The sequence below is a fragment of the Bombina bombina genome, chromosome 4 (assembly GCF_027579735.1).
Source record: "Bombina bombina isolate aBomBom1 chromosome 4, aBomBom1.pri, whole genome shotgun sequence".
Taxonomy (NCBI): Eukaryota; Metazoa; Chordata; class Amphibia; order Anura; family Bombinatoridae; genus Bombina; species Bombina bombina.
The window spans coordinates 258,092,654-258,117,024 of NC_069502.1; the positions used below are offsets into that span (position 1 = coordinate 258,092,654).

General features: G+C 41.4%; 1 protein-coding gene across 1 annotated transcript in view; it reads left to right on the forward strand.

Annotated features, from left to right (window-relative positions):
* The window catches only part of EFHD1 (EF-hand domain family member D1), a 148,372-nt gene extending 125,665 nt beyond the window's left edge, over positions 1–22,707 (forward strand). The window contains exons 3-4 of the mRNA XM_053709918.1: positions 1,880–2,014; positions 19,513–22,707. Of these exons, the coding sequence (XP_053565893.1) occupies positions 1,880–2,014; positions 19,513–19,644 (267 nt within the window). The 3' untranslated portion in view covers positions 19,645–22,707. The remainder of the gene's footprint in view (positions 1–1,879; positions 2,015–19,512) is intronic.
* The last annotated feature ends 1,664 nt before the right edge of the window (positions 22,708–24,371 follow it).

Genomic DNA, 24,371 nt, shown 5'->3' on the forward strand with positions numbered 1-24,371 from the left:
GAACAAAATCTGTATTAATAAAGAGACGTACAAATTGCATTTAGGAGTCATTAGGTAAGGATTGAATAACTGTGAGCCATTTTCAAAATAAATATTTTAGGAACTTATCAGGATTCTGAGCAAATTTGGGCACATAGATTGCTTTCCAATTCTTCAAAAAGTGATTCCTAAGTAATAAATTAATTGTATTGACTAAGTTGTTATTGTGACATATCTCGGAATAGCTTACTAGAAAAAAAATGTGTTGCAAGAAAATAGTAAAGTCTATACAAAGCACTTTATTCAGCCAGTGATTAATCTGGGACCATAATTGGGCAATTTTGGGGCATGACCAGAAATAGTGAAAAATATCTTGTTTGGTCAAGATTACACTTTGCACAGGTAACAGAAATTGTGTACAATTTAGATAATTTCCCTGGAGTAATATAAATTTGATTAATTAGCTTTAAATGAGATTCCTGCCAGGAAGTTGGAACCCAGGATTTATGAATCCACTTAAAGCTGTTCTAGATATCTTGTATCTGAATTTGAGGAAAATATTTTTGCCATTTTAATTGTAAACCTTCCCATTGTGATGAATCTAAGTGTGAATTCAATAGATTATAAAACTGAGAGAATATACGACATCCATCCTGGAATAACTTAATCCCATTATGGAGGGGGCCAAGCGACCAATCAAGACCATATTTAGTTTTGAGTTCAGAGATGTAGCGTCTAAGTTGCAGGAAAGCAAAAAAGTCCTTTTGGGGTAGTTGATAGCGAGTCGAAATATTATGGGAGGAACTAATTCTATTATCAACCGAAATGAGTTGTTTGAACCTGCGCTAGGCCTTTGTCCTTCCATTCTGTTAAGATGTTCTAATTAATACCTGGACTGAATTCAGAGTTACCCGTAATTGGGAGAAATTCTGTGCAGTAAGGATTTATGTTAAAGCAACAAAGTATGGCACTTGCTTCGCTATAAGCAATAAATAATGTTCCTAATAGCAACACTTCATAAAAATTGTTTGTACACCCACTACCAATACCTTTTATATCAAGTCTTCTCACAAACGTAGGTAATATCCCATACACACCGGGGGGATGGGCCTCTTTACTGGGAGTCTTACGGATCACCGGTCACTATAAAGGCTCTCTTTTTATACCTCCGTCCAGAGAGCTTTCTGCTACATCCGGAAATACCTGCAGAGGTACTGCTTTATTCGCAGACGCCAAAATTGCTGACTGATCTCCGCTCCCTCGCTTTGGCTACCTTCCTCTGGCAGGTGATGTCACGGGTACTCCGGTCACATGGGAGGTAGTGGGAGCTGTTGCTACTGTCTGGGGTTTGGGATTCGTTGGCCTGCTCACAGGGGGCAGGATTGCATGTATGCGCAAAATATCACCCATATGCAATGTTAAATTCGGGCAGCAGATTGCTGTCCGCCAGAGGAGAGCTAGAGTGGACAGGGGCGAATATGTATGCCCTTGCTTGATAAATCGAGCCCATAGTTTGACTACTTCTCCAGTTTGCCCCTTCACCTCCTGTCTTAATCCTTTGTTAGAAAATTGAAAACTGTCCTAGCAATTCCTTTTGTATCCCACAATGTCTTTAAACAGTGCAGACCTGATGGGTTTTTTTTATGAATTGCATTTTTTAGCATAAGGTCCTTGTTATTTGTATGTGTTCCTTTTTTCAGCCCTTGGCAACTACCATTTCAGTGTTTTATAGCCCGTCATTTATGCATCCTCCCTCTTGTTTATTAGATATCATACTAATCAGTTCAGTAAATAAGCTTTTTTTTACCTTGTAAATTTGACCTTTATCTGTTTTGAAAGCTTTTTTGACATCTCTTGTCAGTTTCCTTGGTTTGTGACCTTGTACTTTTTTCCCCCTTAGTTCCTGCTGATATTTCGCAAGGCAGCAAGTGGCGAGCTGGAAGAGGACAGTGGACTGCTGGCTCTGGCAAAACTCTCTGAAATTGATGTGTCCACTGAGGGAGTGAAAGGTGCCAAAGACTTCTTTGAGGCAAAGGTAGGCAGGAGAATGTTTCTGAGTATGGAGAAAATGGAAAATAATAGTAGCATGTTTCAGGCAAATCATTTTTCTGCTGTTAAAAGGACAGTCTTCTCCAGAATTTGTATTATTTAAAAAGATAATCCCTTTATTACTCATTCCCCAGTTTTGTATAACCAGCACAGTTAAATTAATATATTTTTTTACCTCTGTGACTACCTTGTATTTAAGCCTCTGCAGACTGTCACCTTATTTAAGTTCTTTTGACAGACTTGCATTTTAGCCAATCAGTGCTGACTCATTAATAACTCCACAGGAGTATGCACATTATCTATATGGCACACATGCGCTGTCTAGCTGTAAACCCCCCCCCCAAAAAAAACAAATGTCAAAATGCACTGAGACCAAGAGAACAAAGCAAATTTGATGATAAAAGTAAATTGGAAAGTTGTTTAAAATCGCATGCCCTATGTGTATCATGAAAATTTAGTTTTGACTAGACTTTTAAGTAATTTATCTGCAGGGTTAGATTAGGGTGCAATGGTGGTGTATGATTAACTGCAGACACCTTTAATTGAGAGGCTTCGTATAGCAGCTCTTTTGTTCCTGTGAGCGAATGACCCACAACTCCTTTACTTGTGGATCCTAACTATTTTGAGTAACTTTAGAAGTCTTACCTGGATCCTAAATATGTGCAAATTACTTCATGGCTCTTATTATTGTTAAACCCTGCTGTCCAGGTTTGCATATGATCTATCCTCCAAAAGATCTAGGGCTGTACATTTTATTTTTTAAAACAAATAGGGATTAAAGGTGGAAATTCAGTTATGTTGTAATAAAAGACTAACAGTAATATGTACTTACCTAAACCTTGTCAGCACATTGGCATAAAATGTCATACTGTAAACATTATAAGAATTTCTGCCAGTTCATTTTCTGTTCTCTTCCCTAAACGCCCCAAAACGGCAGTTATAGAATAATTTAGTGATGCCTTTGGGGCGCATGTGCTGATATATTTATTAAATGCAGCAGGTCACACTTGGGCAGTCACTAACTTCTACTCTCTTGTTGATACAGTGCCCAAAGGAATGGGCAAGCGATTACATTTTTCGCATAATGTGCATTGACAGGGAGCTCTATTGCATTTTTGAATAAAATGTTAGTCTCTTCCTTTTAGTTAAGTTTGTGGTGAAAACATTACATTATCATTTAGTACTGTAGTGAATACATGCTCTCTTTGTGCTTTGTTTAATGTATTATGTAATGATTGCAAAATGTCTCTAATTTAACATATATAATGAAAAGGGACAGCAAGCACCTTCAGATTTAATATAAAGTGTTTAGTTATGTGAAGTAAAAGTTATGTAAGTTATGTAAAACTTTACAATATAGTTTCATTATTTATTTTGCTCCCCTTTCATGTAATTAATCCTGTAAATTATTTTCTAATGATTTCTAAATCTCAGAACTTGAAATGTACAATGCAGACTTCTCAAGGCCTAACCCTGCTGCTTATCGTTCCCTAATTGGCTTTACTTGATAACTACAGAACTATTCACTTTATACTAAAATTGATACTCTGGCCTTTTTGCATTTTTTTAAGTAGGTTCACTTTAACCCATGTCCTATTTTGACTCGTGTTGAAAAAGAAAGGCAGGGAAGTTACCGTGCAAATTTTCTCATGAATGGCAACAAAAAAGTATTTTTGTTGTTGTTTTTTTTTAAAAAAAAAAAGACAAGCAGAGAATATGGTGTGTTTTATTTTTATTTTATGGGTTATTTCTTTCACAGGCTTTTTGTATTTGAAGCATTTTTCTTTCATAAGATATAGTGAGCAGTGTTTTGTGAGCGGCCCAGCAGTGAAACAGTTAATTAGTGAACCACACCCTGCAGTTAGCAAACACTACACAATAAAGACAGCAAGGTATGATTTCCTTATTAACTGCTTCACTGCTGGGCTGCTCACAAAATCAGGCCTTAGAGGGAACACTGATAGTGAGTCCACGGCGTCCTCATTTACTGTTGGGAATATCACTCCTGGCCAGCAGAAGGAGGCAAAGAGCACCACAGCAAAGCTGTTAAGTATCACTCCCCGTCCCACAAACCCCACCAGTCATTCTCTTTGCCTTGGTGCATGGAGGAGGTGAAGTTTTGGTGTCTGAGGAAAATTGGATTTCTTTTACTTCAAGCAAGATTTTAATAGTTTGAAAGCCAGTGTAAGTTTACTCTTATCTTTCCTTTCAAGATTGGGTCTAGCCGTACTCCATGTTAGTCTCTTCAGTAGGGCAGTGGTGGCTTTAAAACAGTTAGGCCTAGATTTGGAGTTTGGCGGTAGATGGGCTGTTAACGCTACGCAGGCTTTTTTCTGGCCGCACCATAAATTTAACTCTGGTATCGAGAGTTCAAAAAAATGCTGCGTTAGGCTCCAAAAAAGGAGCGTAGAGCATTTTTACCGCAAATGCAACTCTCGATACCAGAGTTGCTTACGGACGCGGCCAGCCTCAAAAACGTGCTCGTGCACGATTCCCCCATAGGAAACAATGGGGCTGTTTGAGCTGAAAAAAAACCTAACACCTGCAAAAAAGCCGCGTTCAGCTCCTAACGCAGCCCCATTGTTTCCTATGGGGAAACACTTCCTACGTCTGCACCTAACACTCTAACATGTACCCCGAGTCTAAACACCCCTACCCTTACACTTATTAACCCCTAATCTGCCGCCCCCGCTATCGCTGACCCCTGCATTATATTATTAACCCCTAATCTTCCGCTCCGTAAACCGCCGCAACTTACATTATCCCTATGTACCCCTAATCTGCTGCCCCTAACACCGCCGACCCCTGTATTATATTTATTAACCCCTAACCTGCCCCCCACAACGTCGCCGCCAGCTACTTACAATAATTAACCCCTAATCTGCCGAGCGGACCTGAGCGCTACTATAATAAAGTTATTAACCCCTAATCCGCCTCACTAACCCTATCATAAATAGTATTAACCCCTAATCTGCCCTCCCTAACATCGCCGACACCTAACTTCAATTATTAACCCCTAATCTGACGACCGGAGCTCATCGCTACTATAATTAATGGATTAACCCCTAAAGCTAAGTCTAACCCTAACACTAACACCCCCCTAAATTAAATATAATTTAAATCTAACGAAATTAATTAACTCTTATTAAATAAATTATTCCTATTTAAAGATAAATACTTACCTGTAAAATACATCCTAATATAGCTACAATATAAATTATAATTATATTGTAGCTATTTTAGGATTAATATTTATTTTACATCCAACTTTGTAATTATTTTAACCAGGTACAATAGCTATTAAATAGTTAAGAACTATTTAATAGTTACCTAGTTAAAATAATAACAAAATTACCTGTAAAATAAATCCTAACCTAAGTTATAATTAAACCTAACACTACCCTATCAATAAATTAATTAAATAAACTACCTACAATTACCTACAATTAACCTAACACTACACTATCAATAAATAAATTAAATACAATTGCTACAAATAACTACAATTACATAAACTAACTAAAGTACAAAAAATAAAAAAGAACTAAGTTACAAAAAATAAAAAAATATTTACAAACATAAGAAAAATATTACAACAATTTTAAACTAATTACACCTACTCTAAGCCCCCTAATAAAATAACAAAGACCCCCAAAATAAAAAAATGCCCTACCCTATTCTAAATTAATAGAGTTAAAAGCTCTTTTACCTTACCAGCCCTGAACAGGGCCCTTTGCGGGGCATGCCCCAAGAAAATCAGCTCTTTTGCCTGTAAAAAAAAACATACAATACCCCCCCCCCAACATTACAACCCACCACCCACATACCCCTAATCTAACCCAAACCCCCCTTAAATAAACCTAACACTAAGCCCCTGAAGATCTTCCTACCTTGTCTTCACCATCCAGGTATCACCGATCCGTCCTGGCATCCGGTGCTGAAGAGGTCCAGAAGAGGCTCCAAAGTCTTCCTCCTATCCGGCAAGAAGAGGACATCCGGACCGGCAAACATCTTCTCCAAGCGGCATCTTCGATCTTCTTCCATCCGGTGCGGAGCGGGTCCATCTTGAAGCAGCCGACGCGGATCCATCCTCTTCTTCCGGCGTCTCCCGACGAATGACGGTTCCTTTAAGGGACGTCATCCAAGATGGCGTCCCTCGAATTCCGATTGGCTGATAGGATTCTATCAGCCAATCGGAATTAAGGTAGGAATATTCTGATTGGCTGATGGAATCAGCCAATCAGAATCAAGTTCAATCCTATTGGCTGATCCAATCAGCCAATCAGATTGAGCTCGCATTCTATTGGCTGTTCCGATCAGCCAATAGAATGCGAGCTCAATCTGATTGGCTGATTGGATCAGCCAATAGGATTGAACTTGATTCTGATTGGCTGATTCCATCAGCCAATCAGAATATTCCTACCTTAATTCCGATTGGCTGATAGAATCCTATCAGCCAATCGGAATTCGAGGGACGCCATCTTGGATGACGTCCCTTAAAGGAACCGTCATTCGTCGGGAGACGCCGGAAGAAGAGGATGGATCCGCGTCGACTGCTTCAAGATGGACCCGCTCCGCACCGGATGGAAGAAGATCGAAGATGCCGCTTGGAGAAGATGTTTGCCGGTCCGGATGTCCTCTTCTTGCCGGATAGGAGGAAGACTTTGGAGCCTCTTCTGGACCTCTTCAGCACCGGATGCCAGGATGGATCGGTGATACCTGGATGGTGAAGACAAGGTAGGAAGATCTTCAGGGGCTTAGTGTTAGGTTTATTTAAGGGGGGTTTGGGTTAGATTAGGGGTATGTGGGTGGTGGGTTGTAATGTTGGGGGGGGGGTATTGTATGTTTTTTTTTTACAGGCAAAAGAGCTGATTTTCTTGGGGCATGCCCCGCAAAGGGCCCTGTTCAGGGCTGGTAAGGTAAAAGAGCTTTTAACTCTATTAATTTAGAATAGGGTAGGGCATTTTTTTATTTTGGGGGTCTTTGTTATTTTATTAGGGGGCTTAGAGTAGGTGTAATTAGTTTAAAATTGTTGTAATATTTTTCTTATGTTTGTAAATATTTTTTTATTTTTTGTAACTTAGTTCTTTTTTATTTTTTGTACTTTAGTTAGTTTATGTAATTGTAGTTATTTGTAGCAATTGTATTTAATTTATTTATTGATAGTGTAGTGTTAGGTTAATTGTAGGTAATTGTAGGTAGTTTATTTAATTAATTTATTGATAGGGTAGTGTTGGGTTTAATTATAACTTAGGTTAGGATTTATTTTACAGGTAATTTTGTTATTATTTTAACTAGGTAACTATTAAATAGTTCTTAACTATTTAATAGCTATTGTACCTGGTTAAAATAATTACAAAGTTGGATGTAAAATAAATATTAATCCTAAAATAGCTACAATATAATTATAATTTATATTGTAGCTATATTAGGATGTATTTTACAGGTAAGTATTTATCTTTAAATAGGAATAATTTATTTAATAAGAGTTAATTAATTTCGTTAGATTTAAATTATATTTAATTTAGGGGGGTGTTAGTGTTAGGGTTAGACTTAGCTTTAGGGGTTAATCCATTTATTATAGTAGCGATGACCTCCGGTCGTCAGATTAGGGGTTAATAATTGAAGTTAGGTGTCGGTGATGTTAGGGAGGGCAGATTAGGGGTTAATACTATTTATGATAGGGTTAGTGAGGCAGATTAGGGGTTAATAACTTTATTATAGTAGCGGTGAGGTCCGGTCGGCAGATTAGGGGTTAATAAGTGTAGGCAGTTGTCGGCGACGTTGAGGGGGCAGATTAGGGGTTAATAAATATAATATAGGGGTCGGCGGTGTTAGGGGCAGCAGATTAGGGGTACATAAGGATAACGTAGGTGGCGGCGCTTTGCGGTCGGCAGATTAGGGGTTAAAAAAATTTAATCGAGTTGCGGCGATGTGGGGGGACCTCGGTTTAGGGGTACATAGGTAGTTTATGGGTGTTAGTGTACTTTAGAGTACAGTAGTTAAGAGCTTTAGAAACCGGCGTTAGCCCAGAAAGCTCTTAACTCCTGCTTTTTTCCTGCGGCTGGAGTTTTGTTGTTAGAATTCTAACGCTCACTTCAGAAACGACTCTAAATACCGGCGTTAGAAAGATCCCATTGAAAAGATAGGATACGCAAATGGCGTAGGGGGATCTGCGGTATGGAAAAGTCGCGGCTGGAAAGTGAGCGTTAGACCCTTACCTACACGACTCCAAATACCGGCGGTAGCCTAAAACCAGCGTTAGGAGCCTCTAACGCTGGTTTTCACGGCTACCGCCGAACTCTAAATCTAGGCCTTAGGAACTTGTGAGGTGGGCCTTGCTGCGTTTTGCTAACATATTTGCTGCCCAAGTACAGAAAGCCAGAGTAGGTTTACTCTGTTCTTTCTTTTTTTCCACAGGTCCCTGTAAGGAGCGGCGTCCTTTCACACTGTGTGAACCGCCTGACTGCCGGATGGCTAGATTGCAGGCAAGTGCTTTTATGTCTTCTGGTTGGGAGACTAGCACTTTAAGGATCCCTGCTTTAATTTTGGGGACAAATAAATCCTTAGTAGGATTCTGAATTAGGCAGTATGCAGGCACTATTTAAGTATGTGATTGGAAACTAATGGGTTAATCCTTCATATGGTCATGAAGGAGTTAACTTTTTGTTTCAGTATGGCTCTGTATTTTATTTAGAGATAGTCTTCTTCAATATGTAGGAGCTCCCTGATAACCTTTATTGGCACTGAGGTAATCATTTCTGTCACTGTACACAAGCGATTATGGCTGCGGCTCTGTGTAATTATAGCAGTTTGTCTAGTCTTCTCTAGATCGTAAGCGGTGGGCGGAGCTTAACGGAGCGGGTCTACGCACGCTTTCTGTGTGTCAAAGCTCTATTTTCCTGATCACATTTTCCCCTTTCTTCTGCTCCTATCTAATATCGGAGCGGTGTCAGCTGTGTGTCATTCGCAAGAGGAGTCCAAAGAGAGCATTCTCACTTACTACCTCTGTTCTCCTGATATCGGAAGGGGCAGGTAGGCACTTCGGTTTAGCTGAGGTTTGGAGTTGCATTGTGAGAGTTAGCTATAAATAGGAAACAGCTGCCTCTGTATACATTTTCCTTTTACTGCTTAAGGGGAAAATTTTAAATTAACCGTTTTTCCCTTTAATTCACGTTTTATTTTGCCTTAACAGTACTACATTTTACTATATATACAATTTTTCTTCATAAATGGAAAGAGTCCACAGCTGCATTCATACTTTTGGGAAATAAGAACCTGGCCACCAGGAGGAGGCAAAGACACCCCAGCCAAAGGCTTAAATACTCCTCCCACTTCCCTCATCCCCCAGTCATTCTTTGCCTTTCGTCCCAGGAGGTTGGCAGAGAAGTGTCAGTTGTTTTTGTCTTTTATGGAGGGTAGTACTCTTTGACATGGGATGGGAGTTTTAAGTAATCCTGTCAGTCTCTCAGTGAGGGCTTGGATGAAAGTTAGAGTCTGGAGATGCAGGAAGAGTCTTTCTGCGAAACCATCCCGACTCATATTAACAGCTCCACAAGCAATCAGTGTTGTCAAACTTTACTTTGCTGCCTGCTTCTTTCTCTCAAGTCCATGGCGGAGGTGAGGCTACTATCCGTCACATTTGATGGGCTGTGTTCCTGTTCCACAGCGTATATTCCGGTAAGATCGTTTAACTTTACTTCTTCATGAATGTACAACTCATTTGTTCCTGCGAACTCACATGAAAAATACAGGGTCTCAGTGGGACTCCTTTAGTATCTTGGAATCAAGGGTTAATATCTCCTGAGGGGGATTATTGAACAGGTTTTTTTTTAATCATGTTTATGTGATTTAACCTGCTTATGTGTAGTGTTAACTGGGCTCGTGGCTTAGAACATAACAACCTTTCGAAGTGATGCGACATTAAGGTTGGGTGTGCTTTTGTTGGACTGTACGGTTCACATTGTGACCAAGCCTGTTTACGTTCTGGTCTCCCATTTCCATATTCCTGACTGTGTGGCGAAGGAAAATTCTAGTCCGCTGGTGTCTGGTACATAGGTGAGTGCCCCAGCCATTGTGGGTGTCAGGTGCCGTTTAACTTGTTTTTTATATATCGTCCCTTTTTGGATATCTTTGATCCAGTTATGGAGGTTACTGATGTAGAATTTGGTCAACTTTCTGATGCAGATTTTCCGTCCTGTGAAGAATACGAATTGGCCCCATTGACTCAGTTCAGTCAGTTATGTTCTTTAGGCCGTTCTAGAGCGCCTTGTTCCTCGGACTCAGGGATTAAAGAGACTCCTGAGCCATCCGCCTCGGGGGGGGGGCCTGTCCTCCGGGAGGCGAGTTCCCTACAGCTCCCTACTACTACACATGCGGGTAACCCAGCTTATGTGGGTTGTCCCCCCCCCCCCCCCCGGAGGTTGTGGCATGTTTTCGCTTTTACATACTTTTGGCGCTTGTGCTTCTACAAGGTCCAGATGTTTATTTGCGATTGTGTTCATGTCCGTTTGCTCCAGGTCTCTCAGCCACAGGAGGGCATGTGAGTGTTGTGCCTTTCGTTACAGGCTGGCTCGCCTTCGTGTTCTACTCAGACACGTTTTTGAGCTGTTTGAGGACCCTACCCTTCTCAGTTACGGGACTCATCAGACTCCTTCTTCGAATGGCTCACCTCGTTAGACAGGGGGGGATGAAGTAATCTCCTTTAAGTCTTGTTATTGAGAACCTTCCAAGTTTTGTTGGCCGAAAAGGGTTTCCGTTCGGCTGTTCCTGCGGATCTTTCTGTTCTTCTTGGGCGTTAACCCTCGGGTTGCCTGTCATTTTATTTTATCCGGTTAGGATGAATTTTATTTTTCATACTGTGTCTCCTGCGGGAACTTCTCTGGGATCGATACTTTGTTTGCTTCTACGAAAGTTGTTAGGACACGTTCCATGTTTGTCTGTTTTTCTTCCTCCCTCTCTGAGGGTGGATTTAGCCTGCTTGGCAGTTATGACCCTGGTTGCAGGCTGGTCCTGCTTGGGTTCAGATCTTCTGTCTCGTGGCTTATTCAGACACGTGGCGCCTAATATACCTTGCTGATCAGGTTGGCCGAGTGCTTAACGTTATTTTGTTTCTTTTTATTCTTTTTAAAAGTTTCAGCTAAGCATTCTCAAGAGGACTTGCGGGTTTGTGCGGCTCTTGAGATTGTTTCAGTCCTAAATAGCCGTTTCTCTGGTGACCGGGTCAGTGAATTTTGCTGCGTCACTCTTGGAACCTAGAGTATTACTTTCCATGTGGTGGGAAAATTAGAGGATTTAGCACCTCTTTTCCGCCGGTTGGGGCGGTGTTGCTTTAGGAAATTGTCCTTTTTGGACTTGTCCTTTAGTGGTTCTCTTCTTCATTGAGACCTCTTGGATTGTCAGTTTCTCCTTGTGGATTGGTCGCCTTCGCAAGACTTGAATTCCCTTTGGGAGTTGGTTGTTCCTTTTTCGGGACTTTAGACAGTGAAGTCTTTTTGGGATCCAGTTAGGAGTCCTTCCCCAGTGTTTGGAATGCTCTGCATCTCCTCCTTGGAATAGAAGAGGTCCTGGTGGCATCCAAACCCATGTTTTACTGTCCTCTGACTTTGAATCTGAGGTTATGTGGCGGGTTGATGTTGCTCTGTTCGGGTGACTTGTCCTCTCTGTTCCCCTTGTGTCTGGAGCCCGGGGCTAGCTGGATAGCTAGCTCAGCATTCTAATGCTCTGTGGCTACTCTGTACTGTAGCAAACCGAGGGTTGCTAGTTCGATCCCCGGCGAGGTCTACTCAGCCTTTCCTCCTTTCGAGGTTGATAAAATGAGCAGCACCTTGTGTCCCTTAGGGGCTCTTTTCAAGCACAATCATGTTAATGATGCTTGGACGCCTGTTGGCCCTAGTGTCCTTTTTATGGCCCTGGCTCTTTGGAGTGTTGGGCTACTGCAAGGGGTGGTCTCTTCCCTTTGGGTCGGGACTTGCAAGGGCTTCTTGCTCTTGTTATCCAGTTTATTCTGGATTTTTCCCTGGGACGTCTGTGTTTTTTTATATCAGACAGGGAACTTATGTGCCTGGAAGATTGTTTTATCCTAACATTTGTGGGGCCCGGGCCTCTTGTCCTGATCTTCTGTCGTCTAGGGTTTCCCTCTGCGTTTTCTCTTTCGGGATCCCGCCGTGGGATGTTACAGGACCTTATGATCCTAGGACTAGCCTGGTGGTTCCAGTTGCCGGGGTACTTGGGCTTCGCCCTTGTTCTGGCTGTTCTGTTTTACAACTTGGACAGATTTATTGAGAGCCGGGGCACCTTGGGCCTTATCTTGTGCGGATGATACAGTTCCCCTGGGACAGCCAACTAACGTGACCTGATGGTGGGCTTTCCTGCCTAGCAAACGGAAGGTTTGCGGTTGCTCTGCTGTCACTTTTGCACTTGTTATGTGTGCTAGCACAATGGTGTTTTAAGGGGTTCTTCGGTGTTCATCAGTGACGTGGCCTTGTGTCCTCTCGGTTCTTCCTATGACTTCCTGTCTTATGGGCAAGTGTTTATCGACGCTGTCCTCTTCAGGGGGCTCTTTGTCCTCCTTACGGAGGTGTGGTTCCCTTTTTGGGGGCCTCTCCTGTGTTCAGGAGGTTGGAACAGATGTTTATCTGGTTTGGGGATTGGTCTGCTCTTTGAGTTGTTCCTTTCCATCTGGGGAGCTGCTGGTTCCGCATTGAAACTTAGTCGGGTGGCCTTGCTAGATTTCCTTGGGTCTAACGCCTGCTCGTTTGTCTTTAGATTCAGGTGGCTGTGTCCATTCTTCCGCCCTTTTGGGGGCCGGTCTTGGGGTTCCTTTCGGTTCCCTTCAGATCTGCCGTTGCTTTGGCTGGTCCGGCTAGGTGTAGCATCTGAGATCTGTTGTTTATCTTCAGCTCTTGGGGTTGACAGTGGACCTTCTTTTTTTAGAGGTTCTGTGCCTCTCCCTCTTTAAGATCTGTGAGTAGGCTTGGCGGCCTAGATTGCCTGGAGAGTGTCCTCTTCTTGGAGGTTGGGCAATCTCTGTCTTGGGCTGCTTCCTTACGGATAGTGTTTTCTCCGTGTTTTCCTACGGATGGCAGCGTGTTACTGGTCTCAGATGTTTTCTGAGTTTGCTGGTTCTAAATTTCTGTTTGCTCATTCTCTGAGTTCTGACGTTTTTTGAGGACTTTGTCTTCAGCTGTCATTTTCTGTGCTATTGCACGATGTTTGGGAGATGTTTCTTCTCCTGCTGATGCCCAGTTGCTCCTCGTGGGTTGGGTGTTGTTTCCCCTTGTTCTCGGGATCCATTCGGGTCTCTATGGACTTGTCCTTCCTTTTGAGGTTTTTTTTTTCCTTTATGGATTTTGCTGTACCATTTAGGTATCCCTTGGTTTACCCTTGTCCTCTCCTTTTTGGGGGATTTTGGTACTGTACTAGTATGGGGACCGATTGCTGGGTGACGGTTCTCCTTGAGGAGTGTTGGCTTGGTGAGTCTACTTGCGGTCTCTAGTTAAGCCTTTGGACTATCTGCGGGTCAGTGTCATTGGGGCCTTTTCCTTCTAGTTCTTTTGCCCGTCTCTGATGATGCAGGGTTTGGTTTGGTTATGGGTTTTTTCAGGCCTGGTGCCCTCAGAATGGGCCGCCTATTGTACCCTCCTGTCTTTGCATTCAGTGTCCTCTATAGCTTGGGTATTGTTTTCCCAAAAGTAATAAATGCAGCTGTGGACTCTTTTTCCATTTATGAAGAAAAACTTAAATTATGCTTACCTGATAATAATTTTCTTTTCTTCAGATGCAAAGAGTCCAAAGCTCCCCACCTGTATTTTTTCTGTGGGGCGTCTTAGTGTTTATTCTTCTGGCACCTTTTCACCCTGGTATTTCCTCTTCTTTTCCTTGTTCCTCGGCAGAATGACTGGGGGATGAGGGAAGTGGGAGGAGTATTTAAGCCTTTGGCTGAGGTGTCTTTGCCTCCTCCTGGTGGCCATGTTCTTATTTCCCAAAAGTAATGAATGCAGCTGTGGACTCTTTCCATCTGAAGAAAAGAAAATTATCAGGTAAGCATAATTTAAGTTTTTATTTTCCATTATTTTTTGTAGACCATGTCTGACTTGGAGCAGGAGACTGCTCTGATGAATTTGTGCCTTTTGTGTCTAGAGACCCAAATTGCCTCTCCTGTGCAGTTTTGTTCTTCATGTGTAAAGAAGACATTATTGGCCACAGCTTTCTCCTTTAATGTCCCTAGCCTCTATGGCGTCACATACAGTGCCCTGCAATTCCTCTCAACCTCCTGGAGGAGTTTATTTGCAAGCAGAAATTGCTGCCCGTGTATCCTCTGCGGTATCTGCGGCATTAGTTGCCATTTCCATGCTACAGGGGAAAGGCAAGAAGAAAATTAGAGATTCAGATAGTAAGGTTTCTGTTCTATCTTCTGCTACCGAAGTGGCCCTCCCTCATAACTCTGATGAGGAGGATACATCGGTAGCCTCTGAGGGTGAAATCTCAGATTCAGACCGTATAATTCCTTCATCTGATGCTGAAGTTATATCCTTCAGGTTTAAGCTTGAACACCTCCGTGTACTGTTAAAGGAGTTTTAAGCTACTCTGTACGACTACGATACTACTGTCGCTGTCAATCCTAGGAAATCTAGTAAACTTAATAAATACTTTGATGTTACTTCTTCCGTGGAGGTGTTTCCTGTGCCAGACCGGGCTACAGAGATCATAGCACAGGAATGGAGAAGCCTGGGAATTTCTTTTTTCCTGTCTTTAAAAATATGTTTCCTGTTGCTGACTCTATTAAGGAGCCGTGGCAAATGGTGCCTAAAGTGGAAGGGGCCATTTCTACTCTGGCTAAGAGAACTACTATTCCTATTGAGGATAGCTGCTATTTTAAGGATCCAATGGACAAGAAGTTGGAGGCTTATTTGAAACGCATATATGTTCATCAAGGTCTCCAATTGCAACCTGCAGTATGTATTGCCGCTGTGACAAGTGCGGCAGCCTATTGGTTTAATGCCTTGTCGGATTCTCTTCAGGTAGAGACTCCCTTGGAAGAGATATAAGACAGTATTCAGGCTCTTAAGTTAGCCAATTCCTTTATTTCTGATGCTTCCATGCAGGTTATTAAGTTGGGAGCCAAAGTATCTGGCTTTGCTGTGTAAGTACGCAGAGCATTATGGCTGAAGTCTTAGTCTGCCGATGTTTCCTCTAAGTCCAAGCTTCTGGCGATTCCTTACAAGGGTAAGACTTTGTTTGGACCCGATTTGGCTGAAAAAATATCTGATGATATGGGTGGAAAAGTGTCTTTTCTTCCACAAGACAAGAAGAATAGACCTAAGGGACGTCAGAGTAATTTTCGTTCCTTTCGTAACTTCAGAGAAAAGCCAGCCCCTTTCTCTTCCAAGCAGGAGCAGTTAAAGTCTTCCTGAAAACCCAATCAGTCCTGAAGCAAGGGGAAGCAATCAAGGAAACCTGCAGCTGAATCTAAATCGGCATTATGGGTTTGCCCCTGATCCAGGATTGGATTAAGTGGGGGCAGACTTTCTCAGTTCTCTCAAACATGGATAAGAGATGAATTAGATCCTTGGGCTGTAGACATAGTATCTCAGGGTTACAAACTAGAATTCAAGACCTTTCCTCCCAGGGGCAGGTTCCACCTCAAGATTATCTGCAGACCAGATGAAAAGAGACGTTCTTGAAATATGTACAGGATCTTTCCTCCTTGGGAGTGATGTTTCCAGTTCCAGTACAGGAACAGAGTCTAGGTTTCTATTCCAATCTGTTCGTGGTTCCCCAAAAAGAGGGAACTTTCCGACCTATCCTAGACCTGAAGTGTCTAAACAAATTTTCAAGATGGAAAATATCCGTTCCATTCTTTCTGTAGTGCAAGAGGGTCAGTTCATGACGACCATAGATCTGAAGGATGAGTACCTTCATGTTCCCATTCACAGGGATCATTACAAATTTCTGAGATTCACCTTTCAGGACAAACACTTTCAGTTTGTGGATCTTCCGTTTTGGCCTTGCCACAGCTCCCAGAATTTTCTCAAAGGTTCTGGGGGATCTCTTGGCAGTGATCAGGTCTTGGGGAATTGCAGTGGTGCCATACCTGTATGACATATTGGTTCAGGCACCATCTTTTCAACAAGCAAACTCTCACACAGAGATCTTGTTGTCTTTTCTACGTTCCCACGGATGGAAAGTGAATCTGGAAAAGAGTTCCCTAGTTCCAGTTAAAAGGGTGGTTTTCTTAGGGACCATAATAGACCCCCTATCGATGAATATTTTTTCTGACAGAAATCTGAAGATCCAAGATTCTTTCCTCTTGCCTCTCTCTCTACAGTCTACTGTTTGGCCATTAGTGGCTCAATGTATGGAAGTAATTGGTCTGATGATGGAACAAGGACCATGCGGATCTGTCTCAGAGGATAGATCTAGATCAGTCGTCAAGAGACTCTCTTCCATGGTGGCTGTCTCAGGAACATCTGTCTCCGGGAATGTGCTTTCGGAGACCTTCGTGGGTGATTGTGACCGAGGACACCAACCTGCTGGTCTGGGGAGCAGTCTGGGACTCATTAAAGGCACAGGGACTCTGGTCTCGGGAGAAGTCTGCTCTCCCCATAAATATATTGGAGTTGAGAGTGATTTTCAATGCTCTGATGGCTTGGCCTCAGCTGTCCTTAGCCCGGTTTATCAGGTTCCAGTCAGACAACATAACCTCAGTGGCTTACATCAACCACCAGGGAGGAACTCGGAGTTCCTTAGCCATGAAGGAGATGGCTCAGATTATTCAGTGGGGGGAAGCTCACAATTGCTGTCTGCCATCCACATTCCAGGAGTGGACAACTGGGAAGCGGATTTTCTGAGCCGACAGACTTTTCATCCCGGGGAGTGGGAACTCCATCTGGAGGTGTTCTCCAGTTTAACCCTCAGATGAGGGGTCCCGGAACTGGATCTGATGGCGTCTTGGCAGAATGCTAAACTTCCAAGGTACGTTTCGAGATCAAGGGATCCACAGGCCGTCCTGATAGATGATCTGGCGGTCCCTTGGAATTTCAGTCTGGCTTACCTGTTTCCACCGTTTGCTCTCCTTCCACGAGTCATTGCTCGTATCAAACAGGAGAGAGCGTATGTGATTCTAATAGCCCCTGCGTGGCCTCACAGGATCTGGTATGCAGACCTAGTGGAGATGTCGTCTCTCCCACCTTGGTGGCTGCCTCTGAGGAAGAACCTTCTGATTCAGGGTCTTTTCTTTTATCCAAATCTCGTTTCTCTGAAGCTGACTGCTTGGAGATTGAACGCTTAGTTATGTCTAAGCATGGTTTTCTGAGTCCGGTCATTGAGACCATGATTCAGGCTTGCAAGCCTGTTACTAGAAAGATTTACCATAAGATATGGCGTAAATGCCTTCATTGGTGTGAATCCAAGGGCTACTCTTGGAGTAGGGTCAGGATCTCTAGGATTTTGTCCTTTTTCTCCAGGAAGGTCTGGAGAAGGGTTTTTCAGTCAGTACCATGAAGGGTCATATTTCTGCATTATCTATTTTGCTACATAAGCGTCTGGCGGGCATGCCAGATGTACAATCTTTTTGTCAGGCCTTGGTCAGATTCAGGCCTGTGTTTAAGTCTGTTGCTCCTCCTTGGAGCCTTAACCTTGTTCCTTAAGTTTTGCAGCGGGCTCCATTTGAGCCGATGCATTCCATAGACATTAAGTTGTTATCTTGGAAGGTTTTGTTTCTTATTGCTATCTTTTTTGCTCAGAGAGTCTCGGAACTCTGCCTTGCAGTGTGATTTGCCTTATCTTTCATGCCGATATTGCGGTTCTTCGTACTGTTAGGTTTCCTTCCTAAAGTTGTTTTGAATAGAAATATTAATCAGGAAATTGTTGTTCCTTTACTATGCCCTAATCCTTCTTATCATGAGGAACGTTTGTTGCACAACTTGGATGTTGTGCGTGCTCTTAAATTCTATCTGCAGGCGACTAAGGATTTTCGTCAGTCTTCTGCTCTGTTTGTTTTGTTTCTCTGGGAAACGTAAAGGTCAGAAAGCTACTGCTACTTCTCTTTCTCTCTGGTTGAAAAATATAATTTGTTTGGCTTATGAGACTGCTGGACAGCAGCTCTCCTGAGAGAATTACGGCTCATTCCTCTAGGGCTGTCTCCTCTTCTTGGGCTTTCAAAAATGAGGCTTCTGTGGAATAAATTTGCAAGGCTGCAACTTGGTCTTCCTTACATACTTTTTCCAAATTTTGTTAATGTTATGCTTTTGCCTCAGCTGAGCCTTCTTTTGGGAGAAAGGTTCTTTAAGCAGTGGTGCCTTCTGTTTGGGTATTTCTGTCTTGTCCCTCCCTAGTCCTCTGTGTCCTCTAGCTTGGGTATTTGGTTCCCAACAGTAATTGAGGATGCCGTGGACTCACCATATCTTAGGAAAGGAAACAAAATTTATGCTTACCTGATAAATTTATTTCCGGCCCCTCCCTTTATTTTAAGACAGACAGTTGTTGCTGGCTAAACCTCAGGCACCTCTACAACTTGTGTTACTTACTTTTTTTTTTTTTTTCTCCATTTACCTTCGGTCGAATGAATGGGGTTTGTGGGAAGGGGAGTGATACTTAACAGCTTTGCCCTGGTTCTCTTTGCCTCCTCCTGCTGGCCAGGAATGATATTCCCAACAGTAATTGAGGACGCCGTGGACTCACCATATCCGGAAATAAATAAATTTATTAGGTAAGTTTTTTTTCCATTTTTTTTTTTTTTTTTTATTTAACTTAAAGGGACACGAAAGTCAAAGTAAAGTTCCATGATTCAGATAGATCATGCAATTATAAGACACTTTCCAATTTACTTCCACTTCAATTTTGCACACTTTCTACAGCAGCCGCTCCTATGGAGCATGTGCACAAGCTCATGGGGTATACATATACTAGTCTGTGATTGGCTGATGTCTGTCACATGATACAGGGGGGGGCGGCGGAAAATGTGAGGGACTTACAAATGTAAGTGCAGAACACTGTTATATTCCACACAGCCATTGGCTGCACACACTAGGTTCCTATTTATAACTGTCCCTAATTGGCCACAGCAGAGAATGTAACCTAAATTACAACATGGCAGCTCCCATTGTTTTATAGACACTTAAACCTTACTCTAATTTTAACAATATTTAAAAAGCTAATGAAACTTTAAAAAATACTTCTACATGTTATTCACAGACTAATCTTTCCTTTGAATGCATCATTCTATCTAGCATTTATTATTATTTTTTACTACAATGAAACAGACTGTTTTACATCACCTTTAATGTGCTTTTTAATTGTTTTCATTTATGATGTTGCTTACTAAATGTATAGTAAAACTTGTATCTCTTATCTCGGCAAACCATTTTTGGCCATTTATTCAGACAACAAATTGTTAATTTCTGAGAAACCTGCTGCAAAATGACTGTTTAAATAGTTCTTCATTCTAAAACTTCCTTCCCTCCCTCTGTGTTCTGCTCTCAGGTTCAGGCCCTGTCCTCAGCTAGCAAGTTTGAAGCAGAGATTCGTGCAGAGCAGGACGAGAGGAAGCGGCAAGAGGAAGAGAAGAAAAACCGCAGAGCAGCCTTCAAAGAGCTGAAGTCTGCATTTAATTAGCAACTGACCATTCTCTGCCACAGAAGATTTGCACCGTCTCGGCTGCCACTAACCATTTGCTGTTTCTTAGGCCATTTGCTTATCTTTTATAGTGGTCTGCACTAAATCCAAAAAGGCAATGGCCAATTACTGCAAGAGATTTGTTAATGTTAAACGCATTGGGACTCTCCACTGAGGAAAATGATACTTGCAACCATTTATCAGAGCTGTTTATGGCTAATCCATGGCATATTTTATTGCAACACGTGTGTACAAGACTCTAGGTCCATGCAACATATTATGATGGGGCGTTCTCTATTTATTTATTTTTATAACACATGAACTTGACATTAAGCTCATGCAAGAGCATACAAGTGGTAAAGAACAACAAAGCTGCTACTTTGACTATTAAAGTGATTGTAAAGTTGAGCGTTCTTGAGCACTTCTGTAGGTAGCATATGTGAAATAGTCCAGTTGCTATAATTTTTTTTATTCCAATACTAAGATATTTTAAAATTTATATTTTATAATCTCCTTCTTACTGCTCCTTGTTCCGCCCCCATTGTCTTTCCTGGTCTAGGAACTGTTTGGCGTAGAGAGCGTTTCCACCCGCTCTCTTTGTAGGCATTCAGGCATGCTCCCAAGTTAGTAAGTTGTGCGCGTGCACAAGTCTCCGCTGTCGGATGATGATCGAGGGGGCGATTTTGCTTCACTCGTGGTCAACTAACGGCCTGGATTTCAATAGGATGAAAACAAAATCGTCATAAAAAAAAAAAAAAGATTTTTGTAAAAAGAAAAATGTATGAATGAAAGTCCTGTTTATTTATATAGTTATTTCACATGCTTCTTTCCAGATGGCTCAACTTTACAATCCCTTTTAATATAAGCATGGCCTACTTTTAACAAACATTCAAATTAACTGTCCCTAAATAACGTGATTTTGTGTCAATTAATATTTACATATTAGTGACCAAAACCAACTTTTTTTTTTTTTTTTAAAGGTGTACAAATGTCACCAGCATTCCAGAAATACAGTGAAAGGGTTATCTGTAACTGGTTTTTAAACAATATAAAGGCACTTTAATGTATCTGACTAAAAGCCCTGTTTTCACCCCCCCCCCCCCCCCCCCACACACACACACTTGATTTGCATTTTTAACAAATACAGTGTTTAAGACCTAAAGGCTTAAGCATTTACTTGGGGAATATGAGAGAACAGACCGTAGGGAAAAAGTGGAAACTGCAAGTATAGACAAATCTCTTTACATCTCTCATAAAGGCACATAATTAGCAGCATTTCAGCATTCTGTAAAGAATATCCAGACAGGACCATCTTCTGCTACATTGAATTGCAATGTCAATCATTTTTGGAAAGAGCGTGCGGAGGTAATTGGCCTAGTAGATTCATAACAATGGATGTAAGTTAGTGAATATGTGAACATAATAAATATATACGTGTGTATGTATGTGTGTGTATGTGTGTATATGTATGTATATTTTATATATATATATATATATATATATATATATATATATATATATATATATATATATATATATATATATATATATATTGGTATTTTATTTTCTGTGGCAGGGAAATGTGGTCTTGCTTGAAAATAGATAAAAATGTAAATGTTAGAGAGCATCACAAAGTGCTAGCTGAAGGATCAAAGGCAATATTTATTAAAATGTGCTATACCACAGCCAGCATAGCACAAGATTAGCAAATAGGGACAAAAAGGCATAAACAACATTGTGTCACCATGTACATAGAAAGTTTGATAAGTAAAATATACATTTTATTCTCTTTGGCTTTATGCCTTATAAATTAACATAATTGCCTGACAGATTACTGTCTGGGACTGCCTTATCTATTTTCATTTTTTTTTTAGAACTTGGGTGGGTATGACAAGACGAGGTAGTCTTCCTAGTATCCTGGCATAAGCCCCATAGGCGGATGCTAACAGACTGGTGCTGCTGAGTGAAGCTGTTAAAGGGGCACAAAACCGTTTTTTTTTTTCCTTTCCATGATTCAGATAGAAAATACAATTTTAATCAACTTTCCAATTTACTTCTATCTAATTTTCATCATTCTTTTGGTATTCTTTGTTGAAGGAGCAGCTATGCACTACTGGGAGCCAGTAACATGAGGTATATATGTGCAGCCACCAATTGACAGCTCTTAAACCTACCTAGGTATCCTTTCCATCAAAGGATACCAAGAGAACAAAACACATTAGATAATAGAAATAAATTGGAAAGTTGTTTAAAATCGCATGCTCTATCTGAAGCACGAAATAAAAAAATATAGGTTTCATGTCCCTTTAAGTCTGCCTATGGAGATAGAGTAAGCAAAGAGAATACCATCAAGCTAGGCCTTATCTTTCATGAATTAAAGGTCAGTGAAAACCTTACAGGGGAGTTAAAATGTTATTCAATTCAAACTTTATTTGTGCAAGGTTTTACAGTTTCAGATTTAACTCCTTGACTGCTATAAATGGTGGAAGCATGTTTTAATATAAGGGACTGGAAACCTTTTATGGCAGCCAGAGGAGATAATATATAGCTGGTGACTTAATTCATGCTTAGAATTACTCTGTTTTGCATATTTTTATAGGAGAATATTTGAATGTGAAATGCATTTGCTGGAAGAGCTTGCTTTGACATCTTCAGCAGTGAAATGGTTAATAATGATTTTCGTTGGCGTAATTGGTACTTTTGTTTCCATTGTTCTCAACTTCAGTCATAAAGATCCCCCAATAGGCCACAACTTCAGGTTAACTGCAGGAGTAAATCAGTGTTGTAACACTAGTGACTAGCTCACCCTGTGCTGAAGCCGGAGTATGTTACTGTCTGGGGTTGAGAAACACTTCTTTTGATGTTAATAATTGTTTAACTGTGGTGTCATTGCCACATGTTTAATATGACCTCTGAGTGACACTGCAGGACAGCAGAGGGGCTCTGTATACTTGTCATGAGATTTTTTTATGATGAGGAGACAGACTTTTAAAATGTTTAGATCTGTTGGCTACTGTTCTATATACATTTTATATTAAAAACAATAAAGATGTTTTACTAATACTTCTTCTGTTTCAGTGGATTTTTATACAAATGCTATACTGTGCCCTTTTAAGACAAATTAGTCAGAGGGTTTTTCACTTTGCTTGTTCCAGTTATTTGATATATAAGGATGATTTAAAAAAAAATATATATATAGTTTTGCTAAACGTTATTAACCAAAACCTTTTTCTTCTACAAGATATGACGAGTCCACGGATTTCATCCTTACTTGTGAGATTTATCCTCCTGCTAACAGGAAGTGGCAAAGAGCTCCACAGCAGAGTTGTATATATAGCTCCTCCCTTCCCTCCACCTCCAGTCATTCTCTTTGTCTGTGTTAGTAATAGGAAGAGGTAAAGTGAGGTGTTAGTTTTAGATTCTTCAATCAAGAAATTCTTTTATTTTAAAATGGTACCGGTGAATACTATTCCTCAGGGAGAAATGGATTAAGGAATGAAGAAATTTTTCTGCCCTGAGGTTGATGATCTTAGCAGACGTTACTAAGATCCATTCTGGTTCCCACAGAGCTTCTGAAGATAGTGCAAGAGAAATCTAAAGTGTGGAGAACAGTGTCATGCTACAAGCAGCATTGAGGTATGTTCAGTCTTTTATTTCTGAGGAGACTTGTTATATCAAAACTGGCTGACATTTTTTCCCTGTAAGGGAAGGGGTAAGCAGTAGACCTATATGGTTGAGGGTGTTACTGAAACTCCTGTTTTTATGCATATTGATACTATGTTATGTATCTCTATATTGGGGCTTGACACTGGGAGAGGCAGCTTTGACACTTATATATTTAATATTGAAGGGGTCAGAATGGCTGCAGTTATGTGTGATATGATTGTGAATGTTGGGGACCATATGGCTTATTTCAAACCGCTTCCCATGCGGTTAGGCAGACTGTTGATGTGACGTCCATGATGGGCGGGGCCTATTTCGCGCGCTCAGACGCACAGTTTTCTCTCACTAGAAGGCATGGGCAAGAGCCTTCAGGACCCCTGGGCACTGGAAATTGTGACCCACGGGTATCAACTGGAATTCAAAGAATTTCTCCCAAGGGGGAGATTTCTTCTTTCACGATTGTCTGTAGACCATATAAAGAGAGGCTTCTTACATTGTGTAAAAGACCTCTCTACTATGGGAGTAATTTGTCCCGTTCCAAGACTGGAACAGGGGCAGGGGTTTTACTCAAATCTTTTCGTGGTTCCCAAAAAAGAGGGAACTTTCAGACCCATTTTAGATCTCTAGAGTCCCATCGTTCAAGATGGAGACTATCCGAACAATCTTACCAATGATCCAGGAGGGTCAATATATGACTACCGTGGACTTGAAGGATGCATACCTTCATATTCCTATTCACAAGGATCATCATCAGTACCTAAGGTTTGCCTTCCTGGACAAACATTTTCAGTTCGTGGCTCTTCCCTTCGGGTTGGCCACAGCACCCAGGATCTTCACAAAGGTTCTAGGGTCCCTTCTGGCGGTTCTCAGGCCGCGGGGCATAGCAGTGGCGCCTTATCTGGACGATATCTTGATTCAGGCGTCGACTTATCATCTAACAAAGTCTCATACAGACACAGTGTTGTCCTTTCTGAGAACTCACGGTTGGAAGGTGAATCTAGAAAAGAGTTCACTAATTCCAGACAAAGGTTCCCTTCTTGGGAACTCTGATAGATTCTATAGCA